Source organism: Crinia signifera, chromosome 1, assembly GCF_055691185.1.
Source record: "Crinia signifera chromosome 1, ASM5569118v1, whole genome shotgun sequence".
Taxonomy (NCBI): Eukaryota; Metazoa; Chordata; class Amphibia; order Anura; family Myobatrachidae; genus Crinia; species Crinia signifera.
Window position 1 is genome coordinate 312,920,564 of NC_139217.1, and position 24,995 is coordinate 312,945,558.

General features: G+C 44.7%; 1 protein-coding gene across 4 annotated transcripts; it reads left to right on the top strand.

Annotated features, from left to right (window-relative positions):
- Positions 1–270: 270 nt before the first annotated feature.
- Positions 271–24,995, top strand: IDNK (IDNK gluconokinase). 4 transcript variants are annotated; one of them, XM_083186234.1, is made up of 5 exons: positions 271–357; positions 885–915; positions 3,761–3,847; positions 14,482–14,525; positions 21,594–24,995. In XM_083186234.1, the coding sequence occupies exons 1-5, from the start codon at positions 314–316 to the stop codon at positions 21,943–21,945; spliced, it is 558 nt and encodes a 185-aa protein (XP_083042360.1). In that variant the 5' UTR covers positions 271–313; the 3' UTR covers positions 21,946–24,995. The 4 variants fall into 4 exon arrangements, with proteins under 4 accessions (XP_083042360.1, XP_083042362.1, XP_083042372.1 ...); XM_083186236.1 differs by having other exon boundaries at positions 291–357; positions 890–915; XM_083186246.1 differs by having other exon boundaries at positions 323–340.

Here is a 24,995-nt window from a genome sequence, read left to right on the forward strand (position 1 = left end):
CTGTGAATAATTGCTCTATGAAACCTGTTAACTACTTTATAGTATGAAAGGCTATTACTTAACATGTTTGTGTGGATTAGACTGCACTTAACGCTGGTTGTTTTAATTGTATTATAATGCTCTTAGCTGATGAGGACACAAATTGCAGTTCCCAAGGCAGAGGGGCAGGGGCAGGCGTTTTGCATTGTGTCATAGAGTGGGTGTTGCTACACAGTTGCGACTCAGCTTATCAGCTCATGAGTCCTACATACACTGGCAGATGGGAGGGATCAACACTGTCTCTTCCTGGTAGCAGCAGCAGCAGCAGCAGCTGATGGTTACGATAGTGGTGGTGATGGGGGTGAGCGGGTCTGGGAAGTAGGTATAATCCTTCTCTCGCCATATAGTTATTATACGTACAGTACACAGAGTATAAGCACAGCCAGCTGACACTGCAGAACCTGATATGTGCTGCTGGCTATAGACAGGTTCCATGTGTGTAAACAGGGTGGAGGGAGGTTTGTGCTCTGTATAGTGTTGCAAGCTAAGGACTGGGGGAAGAGCATAGTTATGCCTCAGTGTCTGGTACAGCTCTAATTCACTTATGAACAGAATATAAGCACCAAAGAATGTGTTCGTTCAAAAACACTAACAAAAAGTTGCAGTGTGGGCTAGGGCTAGGTAATCACTAGCTGTAATGCTGCTCATCACTGGATGCTGGGAATTGTAGTACCACTGCAGCTGCAGAACAGGCATTGCCTGGATTAAGAATATCTTTATGGGTACACGGATTCTAAACAGTTGTTTTTATTTTTATTATTTCTCTGTTCAATATTAACCTTTTGTATTTGTGTTTAATGATAAATATTGGGACTTTTAATATGCTTGTATGTGTCTTTGTACAGAACAGAAGTGGGATCTTTACTCGCAAATAAGGTATGCTTTGTGTTGTATGGCATATAAGAGACTAAACCGCCTGAGATCTACATTATGGCCCTTATTCTGATTGCAGTACAAATTTGTTTGGAAAATGGGCAAAACCATGTGCACTGCAGGTGGGGCAGATGTAACATGTGCAGAGAGAGTTAAATTTGGGTGGGGTGTGCCAGTGTAAAAATAATGCAGCCAGTATTTACCCTGCACAGAAACAAAATAATTCACACATTCTAACTCTCTCTGCGCATGTTACATCTGCCCCACCTGCAGTGCACATGGTTTTGCCCATTTTCCAAACAAATTTGTACTGCGATCAGATCTGAATAAGGCCTATATGCAAATGTTTGAACGTAAACTTCATCAACAAATATTCATTGACATTATAATCCATTTCCTAGTTAGGTTACATTTAAACATCAGAGAAAGGTTAATTCCACATTAAAAAAAAAGTAAATATCCATTCCACACATCTTTGTGGGGTCCTCACTGAGACCCAATTGTTTTCAATAAGGAGAATCGGGTTTGCAAAGTTAAACTGGCCACATACCTAAAGACTAAAGATCATCATTGCAACTAGTTGACAGATTGAAATGAAAATCTACTACAGGTTGAGTATCCCTTATCCAAAATGCTTCCCCGCACCCAAGGCTGTGAATGGATGTTTATGCTAAACAACCATTTGCAGCCGTGCAGGGAATCGCCGTTTGGGAGGGTGGGGGTGGCGCTTGGTGGACTTGCAAGGCTGCGAAATTCGAAACCTTGCAAGTAAACCAGAATAAGGTCCCCAGTTTCATGAGGAAATCTCAACAGTACAGAAAAAGGCATTTTGTGGGAAGTTCGGGTGAAAAATTATTTTAAATGGCACCTCCGCAGAATGCACGCCCACCCCACCGCCAGAATCAACGCACTATGCTGCGAGGGGCTGCATACGCTTACACATCCGCTCACATGCACCCGCACAAAGGAAAAAATGTTTGATGGTTGCTCACCATCGATTAATTTTCCCTCTTTCCATTAGATATAAGTAAGGCAGGACTTAGGATGCCCGGCCTTCTGTGATTTGTAGTCGGTCGCTGACGTCATGTGACGCTATCCAACCACTCTGAGCGGGCAGGGGCACGCCTGTGTTCAATGGAGCAGAAAGCTGGGCAGACCCCCAGCAAATGCCCCCTGCCCGTCACTCAGGCTGCAAGCGCCTCGACAAAGAGTAACTTAGCCGAAAGTGCTCACAGCCGGGGGCCTGCACATGTGCATTGGTGACAATGCGCATGTGCAGAGCCAAAACATCGGAGGCGGGGCCAAATTCGGGACCTTTATGAACAGGTCTGAATCGGCCCCTCTGTCTTCAAGGTAATCTGACAGGGCAGATTTTAAGGATGTTCATACTTGTTGACTGGTGACCCTGAAGTCAGTTTATTATACCATCTCTGCACAAACATGGATATCCTTAAAATCTGGCCTTGGGGACCGGGTATGGGAAACCCTGTGCTATCATGTTATACAGTGCTGTACAATTTGTGTTAGATTGTATCATTCCCTCCTCCAATGGAGTCAGGCCCTTTACTGAAATACACAAGTTCATAGAACCACCCTCCTGCATAAAACCTGACCATCTCTCATATTAACCTTCTGTTTATGCCCACTTCTATATAAACCTCTGCCACCCTGATGATTGCTTCAGTGTCCTGTCCCCTGATGTAACTATCCATATATTAACCATGTACTTGTCCTACTTTGTCTTGTACTGTCATTCGTTATCTGTCTTTGCTCATTTGTGTACTGTTAAGGCCCCCATACACTATGCGATTAGGGCACGATTTCACCCGATTCGGATGAATCGGGCCGTGCAGGGAGGATGACGCTGGCTGCCGGGCAGCGGCGGGAGCCGGGAGGAACAGATAACTTGAAAAAAAAAAAAAACCAATACAGATGACTAGCAAGCCATTGATTGGCTGAGAGAGGTCTCAGCCAATCAATGGCTTGCTAGTCATCTGTATGGGCTTTTTTTTTTCTTTTCAAGTTATCTGTTCCTCCCGGGCTGGCTCCCGCCGCTGCCCGGCAGCCAGCGTCATCCTCCCTGCCCGGCGCCCTGCTCCCGCTGTCACCCCACCACAACAGCCTCCTCCTGCCCGGCTCCCTATGCAGCCTCCCCCTGCTCGGCTCTCTATTAGCCGGCAGCCCCCGCCCGCTGATGTCCCCCGCATGGCTCCCTCCTTCTGCAGCTACCCGGGGACTGCATATGATAAATCCATGCAATTTATCATATGCAAACCTTGGCACATCAATGCCTAATCGTGTGTCCCCCTCCCAGGAAGCTGCAGGGTGAAATCCCTAGGACAAGTCGGACTAATGTATGGGGGCCTTTAGGCACTGCGGAACCTTTGTGGTGCCATATAAATAAACAATGATGATAATAATAATAATAATAATAATAATAATAATAATAATATAATGCAGCTCCAAATAAAACCAATGTATTGTGCTTTTTTATGAAGGGCCTAACTGATCTGTTTACAGTATTATAAGAGATTTCACATTTATTTAAATGTGATTTGGACATGTATTGCACATTAGAGACCCCATTGAAATGAATGTGTTGTTTAATGAATAAGAGAAGCTCTGTACCACTTTTGTTCTCTTAGTAATGTACTTACAAACATATTTGAATGTATTAAGAGCAACATTTTTACTGGATACATATATAAATATATGGAATTTATTATATTATTTTAAAAAAGTTGCAATCAAAAATGCTGTTTTTGATACAAGGACAATGCCAGTGAGTAAGGGCCACATATGTCTCAATATAAGGATTATGTCAAATATTCCATGTGCTTTATTGCAGCTAGGGTGGAAATTTTATGATGCAGACGATTATCATCCTATAGGAAATAAAGTGAAGATGTCACAGGGCATACCATTAGATGATGAGGTAAGTACATAATGTATTATTTCAGCATACTGTAACACATAGAATTAATGTTTATCTCTTTATTCTCTTGGCTAAATAAAAGCTATTTAATCCGATTCAGTAAAATGGGTCGACATGCCTACCTTCTACATGAATGGAAGGTCAACAATGGCTAGGTCGACAGTCAAAAGGTTGACATAACTTTTTTTTGAGCCGACATGTGCCGACGGGGTATTTCATGGCCTACCATCCAGAATAGTGTGTCGAACATAGCAAGGACTGTGCCCAAAGTATGGCGAGCTCAGCGGTGCACAGTGGTACAAGTAGAAAAAATGTCTTAGGGGTACTGTGCCGTGATGGGCGTGGTAAGGGGCCTGGTCATATGACATGAGGGGGAGCGGCTACATGACAAAACTTTAACACACAATGACATTTCTGTTTGTGCTTGTGCACATATATGCCCCCACAGTGGCAGATATCATTTACCCCCACAGTGCCACACATATATGCCCCCACAGTGCTAAGTATTCCCCCACAGTGCCACACACATGCCCCCACAGTGCCAGACATGCCACCACAGTGCCAGACATGCACCCCCAGTGCCACACATATGCCCCCACAGTTCCAGATATGCCCACACAGTGCCACACATATGCCCCCAGTGCCAGCCATATGCCCCCACAGTGCCAGACAGTACCAGATATGCCCCGCGACTGTGCTTTTAGTATAAATAAATACATATATACCCTAAGGGGTAGATTTATTAAGCTCAGTGAAGTGATAAAGTGTCTGGTTTTTATCTCTGGCCAATCAGCTCCTAACTGTGAAGTTACAGGCTTGGTTTGAAAAATGTCAGGTAGGAGCTGATTGGCCGGTGATAAAAACCAGACACTTTATCACTTCCACCGAGCTTAATAAATCTTCCCCTAAGTGAATTAATTGAAGTTTAGTTAAATATTGCACCCAAAAAAAGACCAGTCGCTGTGAGCGATGCTGGCATTTGATTTTCGGGACCCCCCCCGCCCATTTCAGGAAGATAGGCAGCCCTGATGTACAGACATTAGTGTAAAGTTGCAGATGTGACTGGCGCAGTAGACAGCCATAGCTATGTTTGACTAAGTGTCAGGTCCTAACCATAAAGCTGTAAGTCTGGCTTCAAACAGTCCTGATCTAACCCAAACTGTTACAGTACAAAAAGTAGTAGAAATTGGGGTCTGTGCACTACGCCTTGGAGAGAGATAAAGTGAACTGAGATAAGGTATCAGCCAACAAGCTTCTGACTTCTGATAATTTTTTAGACAGCCTGTAACATGACAGTTAGGGGCAGACAGGTTGGTACTTTATCTCTACCCACTTTCTCTCTTTCCAAGGCTTAGTAAATAGGCACCATTTATGTTGTTCATAAAGCAGTCTTGCACCTGTGAAGACTATGGGGTGCATTCAATGCAGCTGGCGAGCTGTGACAGCGAGCAGCGCTGCCTGCTCAGTCACAGCTCGCAGGGTCAGTATTAAACTGACACTCTGCATACGCCGATTCCCCCTCGGTCCATTTTTTGGAGCAAGGGGGAATTGGCGTATGTGGCTGCTGAAACAGCGAGACCCGTGGCTAAATGCAATGGGCTCCCTGCATTAGCCGTGAGCCTCGCTGTTTGGGGGAATCCTCGCCATCCTGTCACAGCAAGGATTCCCCCGGAACGTTTAATAGGGTGAGCGACCGGCGCAAGGGTAAAACAGCCAGGATCGCTTGTTTTCTGCGATCCCCTCCATTTGACCCCCTCGCCAGCTGCATTGAATACGGGCCTTAGTATTACATGTTATGGAGGATGACTTTGTGCAGAATTTGGTCTATTGTGAAGCTGTAGCTTACCAGGTCCATAATGATTTATTTGCTGGAATGACACACCACCCAGGTGAACAGAATTAATTGTCATCTATCTCGTACTTATCCAATACACATAATACTAGAATATCCATGCTATTGGCACAGTTCTTTGCACAGTAAATAAAATGTAAACTAAGATCTGTTTGCACAGTGATAGTTATCCAGATAAGATGAAGAAAGCGTTAGCTGGTTTATTTTACCTAGTAAACATTTCTGCCTAGTGTAATGAAAAAAGTTATTCATAACCCCCCTCCCCCCAACACAAAAAGTTTATTTTAAAAATTATATACCATATATACTCGAGTATAAGCCTACTTTTTCAGAACATTTTTTATGCTGAAGAAGCCCCCCTCGGCTTATACTCGAGTGAGGGTCCCACTTGAGTCAATAAGTTTTCCCAGTTTTTTGTTTTAAAATTAGGTGCCTCGGCTTCTATTCGGGTCGACTTATACTCGAGTATATACGGTACCCAATAAATATCTATTACTTTAAGAGTAAAATGACGGGGGAGCAACTAAAACTGTGGAGTCCCCATCAACAAAAGGGCCCCCAATGTCTTTAGAAGCCTCTCACCTTAATTACATGAACAAACTGATTGGACACCTCCTAGGCCTCTGCTGCTACACCTGCTGTACACAAAACTTCCTTGCAGAGTTCCATTCCTCTCTGAGCAGAATGTGTCCCTCATTACACTGACTGTGGACACTGCCACCTTGACACTTACTAAAGGGTGGCTCTCCTTCCTGAATAGCGCTAAAAAAAATTCTCAATGGTTTCTGGTGCAAAGCCTCCCTTTAGGGTGCGTACACACGGGGCAATATGATCGCTGGCAATATATTGCTAGCAATATATTGCTCAGCAATCATATTGCCCCGTGTCCTGTTTTCATCTGCGACCAGAGATGGTCGCAGATGAAAATTTAAACACTGCTGGGTGAAGAGGCAGGGGATGTCGCTGGTCGGAGGAGCCATTCAGGGGCTGAAAACGTGAGTGCGCACCCGGCGATTTATCGCTGGTGCACACTCCAATCACTGGCAATATGGTCGCTCAGCGACCATATTCCCAGCGATTCCAGCCCCTATCGCCGCCGTGTGTACACAGCATAAGTTTGTTAAAGAAAACCAAAGCACCAGCTACCCAGAATGGAAACAGGTATTTTGTTAAACCAATATGTACTCCCATGCAGGAAGTAGTTACATCATTGAGGACTACAGGTTGAGTATCCCTGCAGATTATTCCGTATTTCAGAATATTTTTATATTTTAATGATGTATCTTGAGGTATCTTGCATTTATGTTGTACAGACACATAACACACTTGAAATAGACACAAATAGATTTTATTTGTGCATAAAACAAGGTTGGATGACCAAAAGATGAAAGATAAAAATACAATTTTGAATAAAAGAACTGAAATGATGCAAAAACTGACTGAGCTTCTTTGAGAAAGAATCCTTGGAAAACTTGACCATTTCCTTCAAAAATATGCCACTATGCGCCTAAAGATCTTTATGCCTGAGCCCGTGGGTTAGCGTTCACCATTTAGTTTGTGGCTGTACATTATTTTGGCAGAGTAGAACGTGTGAACATTCAGTGGGACTCCATGTGCATGAAATATGTGCAATTTATAAAGGAAAAGAGATTTCTTAGCACAATTCTACTATTGCAAAATAAACATTGCACATGTACAAATGTGAGACATGAAATGCAGACATTTAGTTACTGTACAAGAGAGGCTGCACTTAGGGCTGTATATCTGTTTACAAGCATGGAACAGTGCATTGCTGGATCCCTCTGTACCATATAGCTTCCAGACACTGGGCCCGATTCAGACCTGATCTCTGCTGTGAGAATTAGCAGCTGCCAGCCATCAGGTAGATGCCGCCCCGCTATAGTGAATTCCCGCCTTGCGTATGAATGTGCACGCTGTGCGGGTAGATGTGTACGGCTAGCAAAGGCCTCACAGCTGATCAAGCATGTCAAAATCCATTTGTAAGACGCTCACCATCGAATGATTTTTACACTGATCACCGCTCATGGCAGGGACTGACTCCGTGGCTGCGATAAGTACAGTCATATCTGTCACACACCCTCCCTTAAAATGCTTGGGCACGCCGGCCTTTTCCTAGGCACGCCTAGTGTTTCTTTTGTCACACCTGCGTTTTTCTTAGCACTCCCACTACAGTATCGGTTACCACCCCCATGCGCCGGCTTCCTGTCATTCACCTTGCAAACAGCTAGCAAAGGAAAAAAGTAGCAGGCTTTGCGCACACACCTTGCGGCCTAAACGCATGTGCAGTCTATCGATAAGCATCCGCAGTGCAAAGAAGGGTTCAGGATGGAATCAGACCCACTGCTCTGTGTGGATCATTTGGTCTACAACAGGCATGTCCAAAGTCAGGCCTGGGGGCCAAATGCGGCCCATGCTGTCATTTCAAGCGGCCCGCAGCCTCCAGCTGGAAGCGGGCAGAGCATCAGATGTGAGAAGCACAACACAGGACACTAAAGGTGGGGCTCCGGCGAGCGCACCTTTACCTTGCTGTCTGCTGCAGTGAGGAGGTGCCGGCCGCCACAGTCAGATGTGTTTGGCGTCCTACCCCTGCTGCTGCAATCGTATATCACCCTACTCCACAATCACAGTGATAGCAGTGTTTGGTGGGTACATAGTGAATGGGAGTCATACAGTGAAGGAGGGTCAGGCTTGGGGACATACAATGAATGGAGGCACTGATGGACATTAAGAGAAGGGGGCAGGCTGGGGGACAGAGTGAATGGGTGCAGAGTGGGGAACATACAGTGAAGGAGGGGCAGGCTGGGGGACATACCGTGAATGGGGGCAAAGTGGGGGACCATTCTGATGTGATTAATGATTCAAAGAATGTCAGGCTGAATGGTTGGCTCCCACACATTTACACTTCACCAAATCTGGCAATCGTCGCAAAAAGTTTGGACACCCCTGGTCTACTACTACTAGGTCAACACCACTAGGTCGACATGGGTCAATGTCGACATGTCATTAGGTCGGCACAAGCATTATGTCTACATGAGCTAGGTCGACAGTCAAAAGATCGACATGGGGTTTTCACAGTTTTTTTTACCCGAATGTCGACACAGACCCGAATGTCGACATGAACACAATCTGAAGTGCACCGCATCGCTCGCGATGCTTCGGGCACACTTTTTTGTCTTGTAAGGGATTGAAAGCTGGCATTCTGTGGCACCATGGTGGTTCTTCCACTGTGTATACTGTATATGTTTAATGCAGATATATGTATAAGTGTGTATACATAGAATATATTACACATACATACAAACATATATACATGTAACAAGCCGTACCCACTTCAGAAGCAACATACAGAGTGCACGGCTCAGAATAGGGTTACTATGCAAAAAAAAACACAAAAAAGCCAGCAACATTCATTATAGAAAACATTGTATATGATAAATGTGCAAAATCAGGCACAAAAATGACAGCAGGGAGAACAGTCATATACTGTAGGCATCCATAATGGGCAGCTGTACTTATCCAGCCAGAAGTGTAGCTTATCAGTTCTCCAACACATGAAAGAGTCCCAATGGATACGGTTCGTTTTATCGAATGACATTAGGTCGAATGTCATTTGGTCGACCCCACTAGGTCGAATGTGTAAAAAGGTCGACATGGGTTTATGTCGAACTTCCGACTATGTCGACTGCCATTAGGTCGACTGGGGTTAGGTCGAATTGCTCTTTTTTGGGGTTTTTTTGGCCGAAATGTCAACAGTGTCGACATGGACACTGTTGACATAGTGAATCGGACCCTCGCTTCGCTCGCAATGCTTCGGGCACGGTGGCTCGCTTCGCTCGCCACAGCTTTAATAACCTCCTCCACGCCCTAGTGGATGGTAGGGCATGAACCACCGCCTGTCGGCACATGTCGGCACCAAAAAAACCCCAAAAAGAGCAATTCGACCTAACCCCAGTCGACCTAATGGCAGTCGACATAGTCGGAAGTTCGACATAAACCCATGTCGACCTTTTTACACATTCGACCTAGTGGGGTCGACCAAATGACATTCGACCTAATGTCATTCGATAAAACGACCGTATCCCGTCCCAATCAGCTGTTTCATCACCTTCATCATGTGGTCTACAAACCAAAACAGTTGTTGTTCACCGTTTCATGTGGTGGAGAACTGACTTTCCATACACTTGTTTTATTATTGTGTGCCACAAATAAACAGTTATATAAAATTGTTCATAGCAAAACTGCATTATAAATCTTTTTTTTTTTAAATGATGTTCCTCAAGTCAGTATTTGTGTAGACACTGTGAAGATCTGCTGTCACTGTCCTCTACTTGCTGCAATCAGCCGGCAGCAGCGTCCTGGCATGTCAGCCTTGGCACACATCTTGCCTAAACTGTTTGCTGAGGTGATAGCTGGGCACTGATAAATACTGACTGATAGTGACATCTCCTCTGCGGGTCCCAGCACATATTAGATTGAGCTGGCAAACCTATCACTCATCTTTATCATATCTGACAAGTCCTACTTTCCTGCAAAGGAAAATACTTCAAAAGGAAAGTCTGTCTGCAGCAGATTGGCCCTAAATCAATTCCTGTGAGAGGTCTCAAAGATACCTTCGCTACCCTCTCAATGATACAAATATGTTCTGTTGTCCTTATACTGAAGCCGGTTTTAGGAAATAGTGAAAGCAGATTTAAAGCAGATTGAGCTACATATATATATATATATATATATATATATATATATATATTTATATTTATTTATTTATTTATTTATTAACAGTTTCTTATATAGCGCACACAGATTCCGCAGCGCTTTACAGAGCATAGTTATAATCAAAAACACATAACAAATTACATTAAAAGACAGTTTAGGACAAGTACATGGTTAATATGGATAGTTGCATCAGGGGACAGGACACTGAAGCAATCATCAGGGTGGCAGTGGTTTATATATTCTAAGAAAGGCACATGAGGAGAGAGGGCCCTGCTCGTGAGAGCTTTCATTCTAAAAGGGGAGGGTTAGACAGACAGGGGTGACACAGAAGGGGAAGAAGTGGGCATAAACAGTAGGTTAGGATGAGAGATGGTCAGGTTTTATGCAGGAGGGTGGGAAGATGACAGCTTAGTCTTTGATATTTTAAGTCTAAAGAAGCGCTGGGTCATCCAAGAGTAGACAGCAGAGAGACAGTTGGAGATATGAGTGAGGATAGAGGGAGAGAGATCAGGAGAGGAGAGGTAGATTTCAGTGTTATCAGCATAGATGTGATAGCGGAAGTCGAGTGAGCATATAAGCTCACCCAGAGAGGATATATAGAGAAAGAGGACACCTACTATCAATGGAAGAGCAGGAGAGGTGAGGTCATTAGAGGTACATCTGGTCATTTTCCAAACAGACAGTGCAAGTACAAGCTTTAACAGTGATAGTAAAAGTTGTTTGCAGATGTAAAATGCTGATGTTATGGTTGAATTGCCAGATTAAGTAGCCAGGAGTAGTATGTTGTGTGAATGAATTTAACACACTCAAAGCAGACTTTGGTTTTCTCCGTTGTTGTTTTGTCCTTCAGTTTCACTTCGGTGTAACGCTGGTATAACGCTGTAGTTATGAATCAGTTTTCCCACTTTAATAACGGCCCACTTCAATCTAGGCCCACAGATAAAATCGGCCCACAGCCTATCCGGCCACAGCCGTATGCAATGACTACTTAAGTACTCTAACAATGCATGAGTTCCCAATTCCCAATAATTGGAATCCACTCACTCAGTCCCCACCCCCTACAACACATAGCAATAAAAGTGGCTTAGAAAAACAAAACTAGCATTCCAGGATACTATATATCATCTAGAATAAAAATAAATTCCCCCCTACACACAGGCTAGGTACTGTTGTAAAGTACTATATATATATATATATATATATATATATACATACTGTTTGTCTGACGACGGAACCGATGAGCTCCGAAACGTTACTTTGTTGATTGCACATGGATTAAAAGTAATCCTCACGTTTCACCTATATTCAAGTCTAAGTGCCGCTTCTGTTACACTGCGTTATATATAATATATTATATATATATATATATAATTAGATTTTTTTTATTTAATTTTTTGCTGCACTGCAGCACATTTCTCACCATTATGCAGTGGAGGCTGGATCTGATCATTGCATTATCAATCGCATGGCCACTTCACAAAAAAAATACGTTTGGGAGCATCCCAAACATTGTAGGACACTAATGGGGTCTACACACAGGCAGGGCCTCCAATAGAGGGAGTGCTGTGGGTACAGCTGTCCCGGACCCCAGCCTCTGGAAGGGCCCGGGCAGCTAATTTTGCCCACCTCAACCGCCTCCGCTACGCTCAGTGTGCTGAACAAAGGAGGTCCCGGAGTGCAGGCTTATTCAACCCAGGATGCCGGCGGCCAATTAAAATGCAGCACCTGCTTTTGAGCCAATCAGAGCTCACGTACTGGCAGTCAATCAGAGCAGCTGCCAGTATGCGAGCTCTGTTTGCTCACCAACTGGTGCTGCATTTTAATTGGTTGCCGGTATCCTGAGTCTGCGATCCGGGCTGCAGCTCATCGGAAGAGGAGATGGGGGAGCAGGAGCTGTGTTTACGGTAAGTCAAGTGCGGGGGGGGGGGGGGGCATTCCTGGGCATTTTCTAAGCAATCTGACTTAATTTGACTAGATCGCTAATGGCCCCCATACACTGTGCGATTTGGGCATGATTTTACCTGATACGGCTGAATCGGGCCGTGAAATTGGCCTAAATCGCACGTGTAGACATCCCGTCCGACCCGATGCGTGGTCCCGTGCACATCAGATCGGAGTCGGAAGGTTGGACGGGTTGCACTAAGATTTGCTAAATCTTATATGCAGCTTGGAGCCGGGTGGGGGATGGCAGCGTGTGCACTTAAAAATAAAAAAGCCCATACAATTTCCAATCGCTGATTGTCGGAGAGAGCGATCGCTGATTGGCTGTGTGCTAAACGATCTAGCAATGCTCAGAAAATCTCCCCTGTGTAGGCCCCATACATAGGCGAATCTAAGGGGTGGTCCGGGGGTGCACCGGACCACCCATTAGACTGCCCGGAGCCTGTACCTTTAAGTGTTAAATTAACAACGCCGCTGCCCGGATTTCGAATATTTTTGTCCGCAGGACCCGGGAGGGCTGCGCGCATGCCCGACTGCACGCAGCTCCTCCCATGGTCCTTTGCAGAGCGTGCGTGCCGTGACTCGGGCGGCACCGGCTTCCGCCCTCACTTCCTCCTCCTCCGTCATCACCGTCCGACTCCCTCCTCCTGCATCTGCTGCGGCTGGGCTAGCGCGCACACGTGTGTTTGTGTGGCGCAGCAGCCCAGCGCACAGCCATAAGACTGCTCCCCGGCTCATCTCCTGCCCCTTGTGGTCTCTAACAGTGCTGGTAGATGCAGCAGTGAGAGTGACAGACTCACTGCTGCAGACAGTGCTGCCTGGCTATGATTTATATTGTATTCTTCTTCCCCAGCGCCCTGCCCATACCAGTGCTAGCCCAATGGCTTTTATAAAAAAAAAATGGCTGTAATCTTTCCCAGTGCCCTACAGGCCCTGTAGGGCACTGGGCAGGCACTGGGAAAGATTACAGTCTTTTTTTTTTTTAAATAAAAGCCATTGCTGGGCACGTGCCCAGTGCCAGGCCAGACCAGCAATGGCTTTTATTTAAAAGAAAAATGCTGTAATCTTTCACGGTGCCCTTTCCAGTGCCCAGCAATGGCTTTTATTTAATTTTTTTAAAACCGCTGTAATCTTTCTCAGTGCCCTGCCCAGTGCCCCACAGGCCCTGTAGGGCACTGGGCAGGGCACAGGGAAAGATTACAGCCTTTTTATTTTGAATAAAAGCCATTGCTGGGCTGGCCTGGCACTGGGCAGGGGCTGTGCCCAGCAATGGCTTTTATTTAAAAAAAAAAAGGCTGTAATCTTTCCCAGTGCCTTGCCCAGTGCCCAGCAATGGCTTTTATTTAAAAAAAAAAAACGCTATATTTTTTAAGGTTAAGCCACACCCTTCAAGTGAGGCCACGGCCCTTTTTAGGCCACGCCCCTAGAAATTTTAGAGAAGTGAAGTGTTCATGAACCAATACATATACCGTATATTTATCTATTATATTGAAGAGGGGAAGGGGGACTTTATTTATATTTTATATAATGGAAGGGTTATTGTGAGGTTATCTAATGATGAGGTGATAATATTAAGAGTGAGTGAAAAAGAAAAAGGATAAGAAAAATAATGGGTTTATAGAAAAGGGGGTTATAAATGAAGAATTTTGTGAAAAAGAGTGAAAAAATTAGATAAGAGATTTTTGGGATAAGAGAAAAACGTCCTATCACGGTCAATCTGTTGATTGTGATTTCTTTGCTGCGCGCAAGTTCAATGCCTCCAGTCTAGGACCACCCATTAGCATATTTCTAGATTCGCCTATGGCCCCATAAGGCATGCATGGTCAGGTCAGGTGATTTATCATTCTCACCAAATTCTAACAGTAGCAGACTGACAAATGAGACAAATCACAGCCACAAGCCGCAAACATAGTCAGACCAGAACTGACAGAGGACCGCTCACAGGGCGGCAAACTGGAGACGTTTGTGTACTGAGCTTCACTTGTTTGTGTGGGAAAATGTTTACTGGCAGAAAGGGATGGCATTAAAGAAAAACCTGATTTTTATACGATGAAGAAATAAGACTTTAAGTTGTAAGCAATAATAATGTTTATTTTCCTCTCTGCAGGACAGACAACCCTGGCTCTGTGTATTGCATGAATTAATAAAGAGGTGAGTGAGCCTCCTGCATAAACATTTGATAGCTCATGGAAAACATTATGTTTAGATGGATATTAATGCCCAATGTTATGTAAACGGATGCCGAATTCTCCAGCTACTGTACTTACAGTGGTGGCCACAGATCCGGCACGTATAGCATTTATTGTGGCTTTGATGTATAGTGTAATGTTTTTATTGTGTAAGAAATGCCATCAGCTATTACAACCTGTAAGTCGTGTTTGTATATAAAGGGTTTTAAAAGTTACAGCCAGAGAAAAACAAGCTCAGCTCATTTGTTGGAACTGGTCATGATATACATCAACTAATCACACATGTATATCTTATATATAAAAGCGAAAATGTGTCCTTCTGTCTGTCTTTCTATACAAATCCACAGTTTGCAAGCCAAGATCGTGAAATTTTACATATGAGCGTATTAAAACACGGCCGAGGCAACTACAAATAAAATGTGAAATCAGAATTAATTACTGTTCATTTTTTATTAATTAAAAACCACAATTATTGCTGTAGCCTCATATGTATGTTCCAACATAACTCTGGAGTGACAATTTACACCAAACATGGTACACATATTGCTTACCCCCACCTCCCAGATTGTAACATACCCCCAGTACCCCTAGGGGTGTGACAGCAGCACAAAGTATATCAGGAGACAGCATAAATCTGGAATGTCTGGAGCAATTTACAGCAAACTTGGTACACATATGACTTCCTATCTGTGAACAAACACTGTGGGGGTAACACACCCCTAGGACTGATTCAACAGCACAGAGTATTTAAGCAGACAGCATAACTCTGGAATGACTGGGGCAATTTACGTTGGGCGTTCCCATGGGTGCGACCACTCGCCGCCATCCCACGCCTCCCACCCGCACTAGTGGATGCGAGCACTCGGTGAACACTTTGTTCGCCGTGGCCGCTCGCACCTGGCGCATGCACATGTGCAGAAATGCGCAATTAGGAAACATCGCTCACCGTTGTGAATTCGCAATGGCGAGCATAAACTAGAATAAGGTTCTTTGTGTTTGTGTTCTTTGTGGAAGCATGAAGAATTCAATTTCAAACAAGAACAGAGAAAAAATGCACATAAGATGCAATACAAAAAAAAAGTGTGCATATACTCACACCAGAAATGGGAATTTGATACTCATTACATCGGCTTTTTTTTTTTTTTTTATGTACCTGAAAATACAGGAAAAAAAGGCGGTGAAGGAAAAAAAAATCATCACGTGGTATAAGAGGAAGCAGTACAGTGCGTAACTGTAGGCGTGTCTATACACTGTGGCTTTTAGTCACATAATGTAGCTACAGATTGGCTAAATAGGAAATTGCATGCTCTAATTAGTCACTGGCAACAGCTTTCTGCTCCCCTAGCTCCAAAGTATTTAATACATTCTACAAATTCTACTCTTCCATTACAATTCCACCAATATATGGTGTATAACGAGTTGGATATACCATATGACGAGCTGGCTATGGTGTATGACGAGCTGAATATGACATTTACCGAGCTGGATATAGTGTATGGCAAGCTGGACATGACATATACCGAGCTGAATATAGTGTATAACGAGCTGGATATAGTGTATAGCAAGTTGGCTATAACGTATGACGAGCTGACTATGGTGTGTAACGAGTTGGCTATGAATATGATGAGCTGAATATGACTGAATATGACGAGCTGGGTATAGTGTATATCGAGTGGGCTATGAATATGACGAGCTGGGTACAGTGCCGGTGCAAGCACTTTAACCGCCCCAGGCAAAATGGAATGGAGGCGCCGCTCACCTGGGGAAGGGGGGGGGCTGGCCTGTCGCCCAACTGTGTCTGGGGTGCGGGCCGCTGTTGCGCTGCTCATTTGCTCCATGGTGGTGCAGGAGATCCACCGCTTACAGGCTCCAGCGAGGGGGGGTGCGGGCAGCCGCCCGGCAGCTCAGTTAGTTCCACGGGGGGAGGCAGACCTGCCAGTGCCGCTCACAGGCTCCAGCAAAGGGTGGGGGTGCAGTCTGCTGCCCGGCAGCTCAGTTACCGCCATTGGATTCATCTGCTATGGGGTGGAGGTGGGGGGCTTTGGGGAGTGCGGGCAGCCGTCCGGCAGCTCAGTTACTCCACGGGGGGGTAAGGCAGACATGCCACTCACAGGCTCTGGAGGGGGAGGATGCGGGCAGCCACCCGGCAGCTCCGTTTTCGCCGGGCGCTGGGTTCATCTGCTCCGGGGGTGGGGGGGGAGTGAGGTCATCAACCACAACGCCGCCACATTACCCCCATCGCAGCTCCCTTCATGCCGCCCTCCATTGGCTGGGTATAGTGTATACCGAGTTGGCTATGAATATACCGAGCTGGGTATAGTGTACAGCGAGTTGGCTATGAATATGACAAGCTGAATATGACGAGCTGAGTATACCGTGAAGCACATGACTTTATTATCCAATCACAGCTCTCCTTTATAAGCTGTGCTCTTGGGACGGAGGAAGTGAAGAGGAGTTCAGTCTGTCAGAGCTGCTGGGTAATCATGAACACTGGAGCAAGCATCTCTTTTTGCTGGGAGAACTCTTACATGTTTGTGTTTTCTATATCCATTGATAAGGGGCAGTAATTCCCTATCACTTATGAAATATATGAATTAAAAGTTACATTTTTTTTCATATATTTTTCACTGAACCTTACACCAGTACACATCTCAAGAGGGACAGTGAGAACTACTTTTGGACCAAATTTCAAATCTGTACCAGTAATATCTGTTCGTAAATGCAGATCGGTTGGCCTTAATAACGTGACTGTACACTGGACAGTGAGGACCTAATTATAAACAATTCATGACGGTGCATAGAGCATACCCATACTTAACCATTCAGTGCTGTCCGTTTGAATTTACGCGGACAAAGTCTGTGACAGAAAAAAAAAGACCCCTACACTAATACAGTCACTGACAGCGAAATTCTAAATGCAAGAGTGCGCTTCTGAGTCTTTAAAGGATCTGTTGTTATAACGTCTTGTTGGGGATACATCCCATTTGAAAAAGTCGTGGAAATTGTGCCAAAACTATTCGCAAACCCTTGATGAAGTCCCCTGCAGGGACGAACACGCTGGGAAGGTTTGTCTACTAATCTGAAATATTTGAAATACACTATTGAAGTTTTTATGGTCTGGAACCACCACCACTACTGAGTGGAACAAGAGACTTTTTAATAAATGTTTATAAAATTTGGACTTTACTTTGATTTAATTTAAATTTAACCAAAGGCTATTGTAGAACCAATTACCAAAGGTCTAAACCAGGGCGACAACTTACAACTACTATCCACATTCCCCTTTCCCCCGTCCAACGGGTTCTTGTAAGTCCGGCAGCCGAGGTAAAATAATTAATAAGAAAGTGGCACGAAACAAGGGTTTGCTCTCTCTCTATCTATCTATCTATCTATCTATCTATCTATCTATCTATATATATATATATATATATATATATATATATATAATCACTTACAGATGGAGCAGCTCTCATTAGACCTGCTCCTGGCGATTCTAACACTAATCGCCGCCGTTTGCCATCTGCCAGAAGGGGGCACAAGACGCTCGTTCAGACAAAGCCCTCTGCCTGCTACCCCGTTCTCCCCGTAGCTGGCCGTACTCCACCCTAACCCTGGCAATTCCCTGAGCTGGCTGAGAGGTGCTCCATCTGTATATAATATACCACCCATAGATAATATATATATAGAGTTTCTGAGACTCACAGACACTAGACACACATATATACAGTATGTATATATCTATAAATACAGTGTATATATATATATATATATATATATATATATATATATATATATATCCCAATAATTCTCTCACGCTTGTATGCACAAATTAAAATTCTATTCAATTACAATTCCGGCTGCTTGTCCACCAGGTTTCCTGAGGGCTAGGAAACAAAAACCACAATATACTCCTCAAATGGTGGTATAGCGTCTATACCACCATTTGGGGAGTATCTATCTAGATAGATAGATAGATAGATAGATAGATAGATACAAAGAGAACAGGCGCTTCATAGTGCAGATTAAACATTTTAAAATAGTAATTTATTCGCAAGTATTCCAAATCCAGGTATTGAAATTATGTCACCAAGACTGGCGGCTTAGATCGCCGCAGATGAACAGCAATAAAACGAGCCGCACGCAGGCTGGCAAGATGGAGCAGTTACACTTGTCTGACCAACGCTGAGCCACGACCCTACGTGTTGCGTCACGATTTTAAATTACTATTTTAAAAAGATTAATCTGCACTATGAAGCGACCGTTCTCTTTGTATAGAGATTTTCCTGCTGGATTCAGGTGCCTTGGGTTAAGAACAGAGCTGCCGGGTTGTGAATTACACCTGAGTGCAATCAACACAGAGTCTGTGAGAAACAGCCAATTGGTATTTGGGACTTGTAGTTCCATGAACTCTACCTTGCATTCTTCCTTTATATTTGATTGAATTTGCGCTCTTTCTTTTCCTTTTTATAGATATATATAGACATATTATAAATGTTTAAGCCCCTCTAATAGTTAAAACTGCACCCCTGACTGGTGCAAAGAGATTTAGGAGGTTATTCAGGTTTACACGCAAAGCTGTGAAATTGGCAGCTTTGCGCATGGTTTAGACCAGTGGTGGCCAACCTGTGGCTCTTGAGCCTCATGTGGCTCTCCCCCTTGTAAAGTGCGGCTCCTGCTCCCACCGCCCACCGTCTGTCCCATTCCCCCCTGCTGCAGGTTCCCTGAATCCCTTCTCCTTCTGAGGGGAGGAGAATGCGCATTGCGCATCTCTCCTACCCCTTACTGTGCATCCTTGTGACTGGGCCATCAGCCAATCAGAGCTTGTGGGCCAGCAGCCAATCAGGAGCCTGCCAGCGAGCTTTGATTGGTGGGCAGCCCAGACACAGGGAAGTGAGGGGGGAGGAGACGCGCGGTGTGCTGTGCTCTCCTCCTATCGGTGACATGACAGGAGGACTGCAGACTGTCCTCTCCCCGCCTGGCAGCAGCAGCAACAACGGTGAGTGCTGCTGCTGGGAAATTTGCACTGTTGGGGCATAGCAGTTTGTGGCACTGTGGGGGCAATAGCAGTTTGTGGCACTGTGGGGGCAATAGCAGCTTTTTGGCACTGTGGGGGCATACCCGGCACCGTGTGGTGCATACCTGGCACCGTGGGGGGCATATGTGTATCTGGCACTATTGGGGGCATATGTATATATGGCACTGCACTATTGGAGGCATATTTGTATCACACCCACCCAAGGGGTCAAAATAGACCACGCCCCTTTTTTTGGTGCATGTGCCTTCGGCGCGCGCATGATGTCGGCTCTTTAGCTTGACTACCGATATTTTTCGGCTCTTTACCTCGGACCGGTTGGCCACCCCTGGTTTAGACGCTGACCATCAAATGATTACTCTCCCTTTCAGAAATAAGGCCACGTCCCTTTTTTTTGCACGTGCACCTACTGTACTAGCAATTTATTTTTTTAAACAATCTGAAATGTGAAACTGGAACACCCAGTACCAACTTTCTAGTGTTGCCTGTGTCTACAAGGTTCAAATAAATATTATTCATATTCAGTCTAACATTGTTACATTATTCTATTTGCCTAAAGACAAATTACAACAGAGGAGCATATGGTTTTAAAATAGATTCTATGTCAACATGATTAGTTGTAAATATATTTACAGCTGCGACTAGCCAAGACTCGAAGCGTATTGGGTCAGACACAATAGGCGCAGGATCACACAGACATGTGTGACGTGCCAGTCCCACAGATGTACAGGATCACTGAGAGAAGGCTGCTGTGGGCAAGTGCCCCCATTTTAATCCTGCTTTGAGTGTAAACATTTTTTGAAATTGTGTTCCCTTTAAAGATATTATGATGAATTAACCATTCTTTGATTACTAGTGCATTGTACTAAAGATTAATGAAGCACTCATGTCTAAATGCTTTGCAAATAAATCCTCAGTGACCATGAAGAGAAGCTCATTTCAGGCACAATATAACTCTCCAACAGGGTTCTGCCTCTGATTATGTCATAAAGTTCTGTATTTAGTTGATTGCTTTCATGTTTAGTGAATGCAGATTAATGCTTAGGTTTTGCGTTACAAAGTAACATGTGTAACATGAAGTAATATTTTTATATGAACTTATTCATTTTCTTGTGCCCCAACTGAAACTATTAGGGTGAGGTATGACTGGCCCACAGTAGGGATCCCAACAGTCAGTAAACCGACACTGGAATCCTGGCCGTCGTGACTCTGAAAGGGGGGTGAGCACAAAAAAGCCCCTTGTTGGCCCTGCAGGCTCCGTGGTCTTGCTGCGCTCGCCACAGGTTCTGTTCTCCCTCAGTAGGGGTCGTGGTCCTCCACGAGGGGGAATAGCCCCGATGGACAGGATCCCGACTGACGGGCAGTTGAAAAGTCGGTATGGAGGCTATCAGTGACTGGGTGCAGGTGGAGCTGTGGGCCCTGTAAACAGCTTGAGCCCCATAGCTGATGTACCCACTGTAGTTACGCCACTGCCTAGATTGCAACATGGATTTCTCCCAGCTGCTTGCTTTGTCGCTTTACTTATAGACCGAGATAGCGCCAAAGATCCTTGTCTTCATGAAAGAGGCTCCTACTCTCGAGGGCCAAACAGTCTGTATATTAGACCATACACTGAGACAAAGCAAGTTCATGAGTGCTGATGTGTATTATTATATTTCTGAGTACTATTCCAAAGCTTCCTGCTCAAAGTGCTTACTGTGGTGAGTTTGCAAAGATTGGCAGTGGGAACTTGCCAAAGATCAGAAGGAAAGGAATTGCAGTGATTTGTAAAACAGATACAAAATGTTTACTGCAGCCAAATGTAGAGTTCATTTAAAGGTTTCTAAAAGATGACAAGAATCTGAATGGTTGCAACAGGTAGAACCTCCTCTTCGAAAAACCTACACTTTAGTAATTATACCCCAAAATAGTGTTATTTCTACTTATGTGAAACAAGCTTGCTAGTATTAATGTGTAAAATACTTCTTATGACTGATACCCATCTGTGGTCCCTCTTAGAGAGAGAGCCTGTGGCCAGCGTGTTGTGCTGGCATGCTCTGCGCTGAAGAGGGCCTACAGGAGATCCCTGACTACTGGGGGAAATTCGCCTGAGAACCGCTGCCAGCACAAAGAAGATGACATCTCTTCTGAAACATTGTTCATCCATTTGCAAGGTTCAATGGAACTCATCTCCAAACGGATGCAGAACAGAAAAGGGCATTTCATGCCATTAACATTGTTAGAAACCCAGTTTAATACACTGGAGCCTCCAGCTGCACCTGAGCACTGTATTACTGTTAATGTAGAGAAGGATATTCCAGTGATAGTTTCTGAACTACAGACTACATTACAGGATGAGGCTCAAACATAGAACCAGCAAGAAGGCTCTTGGTATTCTGGACCGAGACGTACCTTGCCACCAGTATAAGTTGTATCCTGTATTATGAATATTCAATGATTTTGCTGATTTTAAAAAGAGGTTGAATAATGATTTTTTTTTTTTTTTTTACATTAAAACCACCTGCCTTTTATTGTTCTCCGTGTGCCAGCATAACAGTTCTGACCCGTCAAAGAATGGACTCCAGAAGACCTCTGAAGGTGTTCTTTGGTATCTTGCAATAAGACATTGGGCAGTATTCAATGACTAAATTCGGCTTGTGTAGCGAATCCTGTTTAGGATTCTCTGTACAGTCACCGTGTTCCGGAGGGCTCGAGCCTTCACTGCCAGCCCTCGCTGACACAGTATTCAATGCCGCAGGGACTCGCTTCCCCTGACGGCGAATCTTAACCCCTGCGGCGGACTCCGCAGGGAGCCGGGGGATGGTGGCAGGCAGGGAGATGGAAGTCTCCCTGCCTGCCCCAGAATGTATGTGGGGGGAAGAGGGCTCCCCGGGACCCAGGCAGCACAAGCTGCCCCCTGGGAGAGCCAGCAGGGGACCGGGTAGGGAGCCGCTAGCACTGCTGCCCATCGTGCATATGTAATGATCGGGAGCAGTAAATATATGAATATGTAATGAGCGGCTCCCGGTCCTCTGCTGGCTGTTATGTGTAAAGAAAAAAAAAGTCAATTAAATATATATTCATGTGCTGTAAGCACATGAATAAAAATAGCATGCCCCTTCAGATAATAAAATTCTTGATTTTTTTACACCAAATTTAAAAAAAAAAAAAACACCTTTATTTTAAAAGTTCACATTCCACTTCACCGTAAAAAGATGGCGATTGCTACAGTGACACACGGCGAAAATCACTTAGCAATTCACCATCTTCTCATTGAATACACTCACGGCGAATCACATTGAAAAACCACAGTGAATTGCGGAGACTATCAGACGGCGAATTGTCTGTCATTCACTGTTCGCAGACGGTGAAAAGTGCACGTTGAATAGGGTGATTCACTTTCGGACACAAAAAATCACCTTCCAAAGCGAAAATAGCACAAATTCGACATGAAACATGGCGAATTGGCCTCATTGAATACTGCCCATTATATTGATGTATCAAATACAACACACCAGGCTGGGTTTTCTCGAAGTAACCTTTCTGTCATTTGGGCTTCAGGGAATCTGACCAGATGGGCCAGCCTTTGCTCCCCTTGCTTGCACACTTCTTCAAGAACTAACTCTTCATTTTCTGCATAAATATACAAGTCCTTGACAGGTGCCAATATAACAAGATACTCATGTTATTTCACTTGTCAGTGGTTTCTAAAGTTATGTATTTGTTAATGGTTTGAGATTTTGTTACCCTTTCTACATTTTTTTATAATAATAAAAATAATAATATAGTAAATCAATGAACATTAAATAATATAGTTTTACACATCAGGGCCCCAACTATTTATTTATTTGGACATCCTTGTTACAGGCTCTTATACCCCAGTAACACTAAGAAGCACATTACCGGGTTAAAGCTTTTCAACCCAGTAATTTGCTGAATAACCTGGGGTTTTTTTGTATGAAAGGGTCAATCTAATGGCCCCATACACTATGCGATTTGGGCACGATTTCACCCGATTCGGATGAATCGGGCCATGAAATTGGCCCAAATCGCATGTTTAAACATCCCCTCTGATCCGATGCGCGGCCTCATGCGCATCGGATCGGAGTCGGGCAGTCGGACCGACTGCACATAAGATTTCCTAAATCTTATGTGCAGCCTCCGGGCAGCAGGGTCAGCGGGCAGGGGACACTGCGAGGTCAGTGAGAGAGGCGGGCAGTAGCAGCGAGCGGGGGATGCCAGAGAGCCGCGCAGAGTCAGCGGCGGCAGATGCTGGGGACCTGCAGGGGGGGGGGAGCCGGGCATGGTACGCTGTCAAATAGGCAGCGGGCGCTGGAGAGCCGGGCAGGGGACACAGAGGCAGCGCGTGGAGGTACGCCGGTGAACTGACGAGTGAGCTGGGCAGCCAGTGATTGGCTGAGAGCTCTCTCAGCCAATTGCTGATTGGCTGAGAGCTCTCTCAGCCAATTGCTGATTGGCTGAGAGAGCTCTCAGCCAATTGCTGATTGGCTGAGAGAGCTCTCAGCCAATCAATGGCTGCCCATTCATTTGTAATGTTTTTTTTTTCCCTCCCTTGCAGAGTGAGTCCCCGATCCTCCTGCCCAGCTCCCTCGTCGGTTCACCGGCGTACCCCCGCGCGCTGCCTCTGTGCCCCCTGCCTATTTGACAGATATTTGGCTGACTCTGCCCACATCTCCCACTGCAGCTCCCCAGGAGTTGCATATGACAAATCGCATGGCGATTTATCATATGCAAAACTTGGCACATCAAGTGCCTAATCGTGTGTTCTCCTCCTGGGGAGCTGCCGGGGAAATCAGGTCCCTAGGACAAGTCGGGCTAATGTATGGGGGCCTTAAGTCTTAAATTCTGGATCTGCGACCAGGATTTAAGACCCGGGTTGACCCTTTCTTACAATGGATAAAAAAACACGTTATTCAGCAAATTACCGGGTTGAAAAGCTTTAACCCATTCATTTCCTGCTCGGTGTGAATTGGGGTCAGATTGCACTCATCAAAATGAACCGGCACTCAAAAATACTACATAATTGCCGGGCCCGTGGTGTGAAAGGGGGTATAAGTTAGACCAGTTTTATATTTGAATTACAAATATTGTGTCAATTATCACCGCTTTAAAAATAAAAAGAGGTACATTGTAATACCACTACAGTAGACTAACTGACGATTGCTAATACCCATTATTCTGCTGTGCAATAAAATATGGTGTAATTTATATGGGGTTTTTTCCCCCCATGTGCTCACTGTTGTCATAAAGCAGTAATGAATACAGTTGGGGTAGATATTAGATGTACTGTAATTATTCCTAAAATCATGAAAAAAGCCTACATTTCATTTCAAAAAGATGTATCCGTATCTTGCCCTATGGTACTTTATTATTATTGTAATAATAGATTAATGAATCTGT

Excerpts from the sequence above, each read along its gene's own strand:
- IDNK (XM_083186234.1), top strand. The coding sequence starts at position 314 with ATGGTTACGATAGTGGTGGTGATGGGGGTGAGCGGGTCTGGGAA. Across the intron at positions 916-3,760 it reads GATCTTTACTCGCAAATAAG|CTAGGGTGGAAATTTTATGA; the intron begins GTATGCTTTGTG and ends GCTTTATTGCAG. Across the intron at positions 3,848-14,481 it reads GCATACCATTAGATGATGAG|GACAGACAACCCTGGCTCTG; the intron begins GTAAGTACATAA and ends TCCTCTCTGCAG.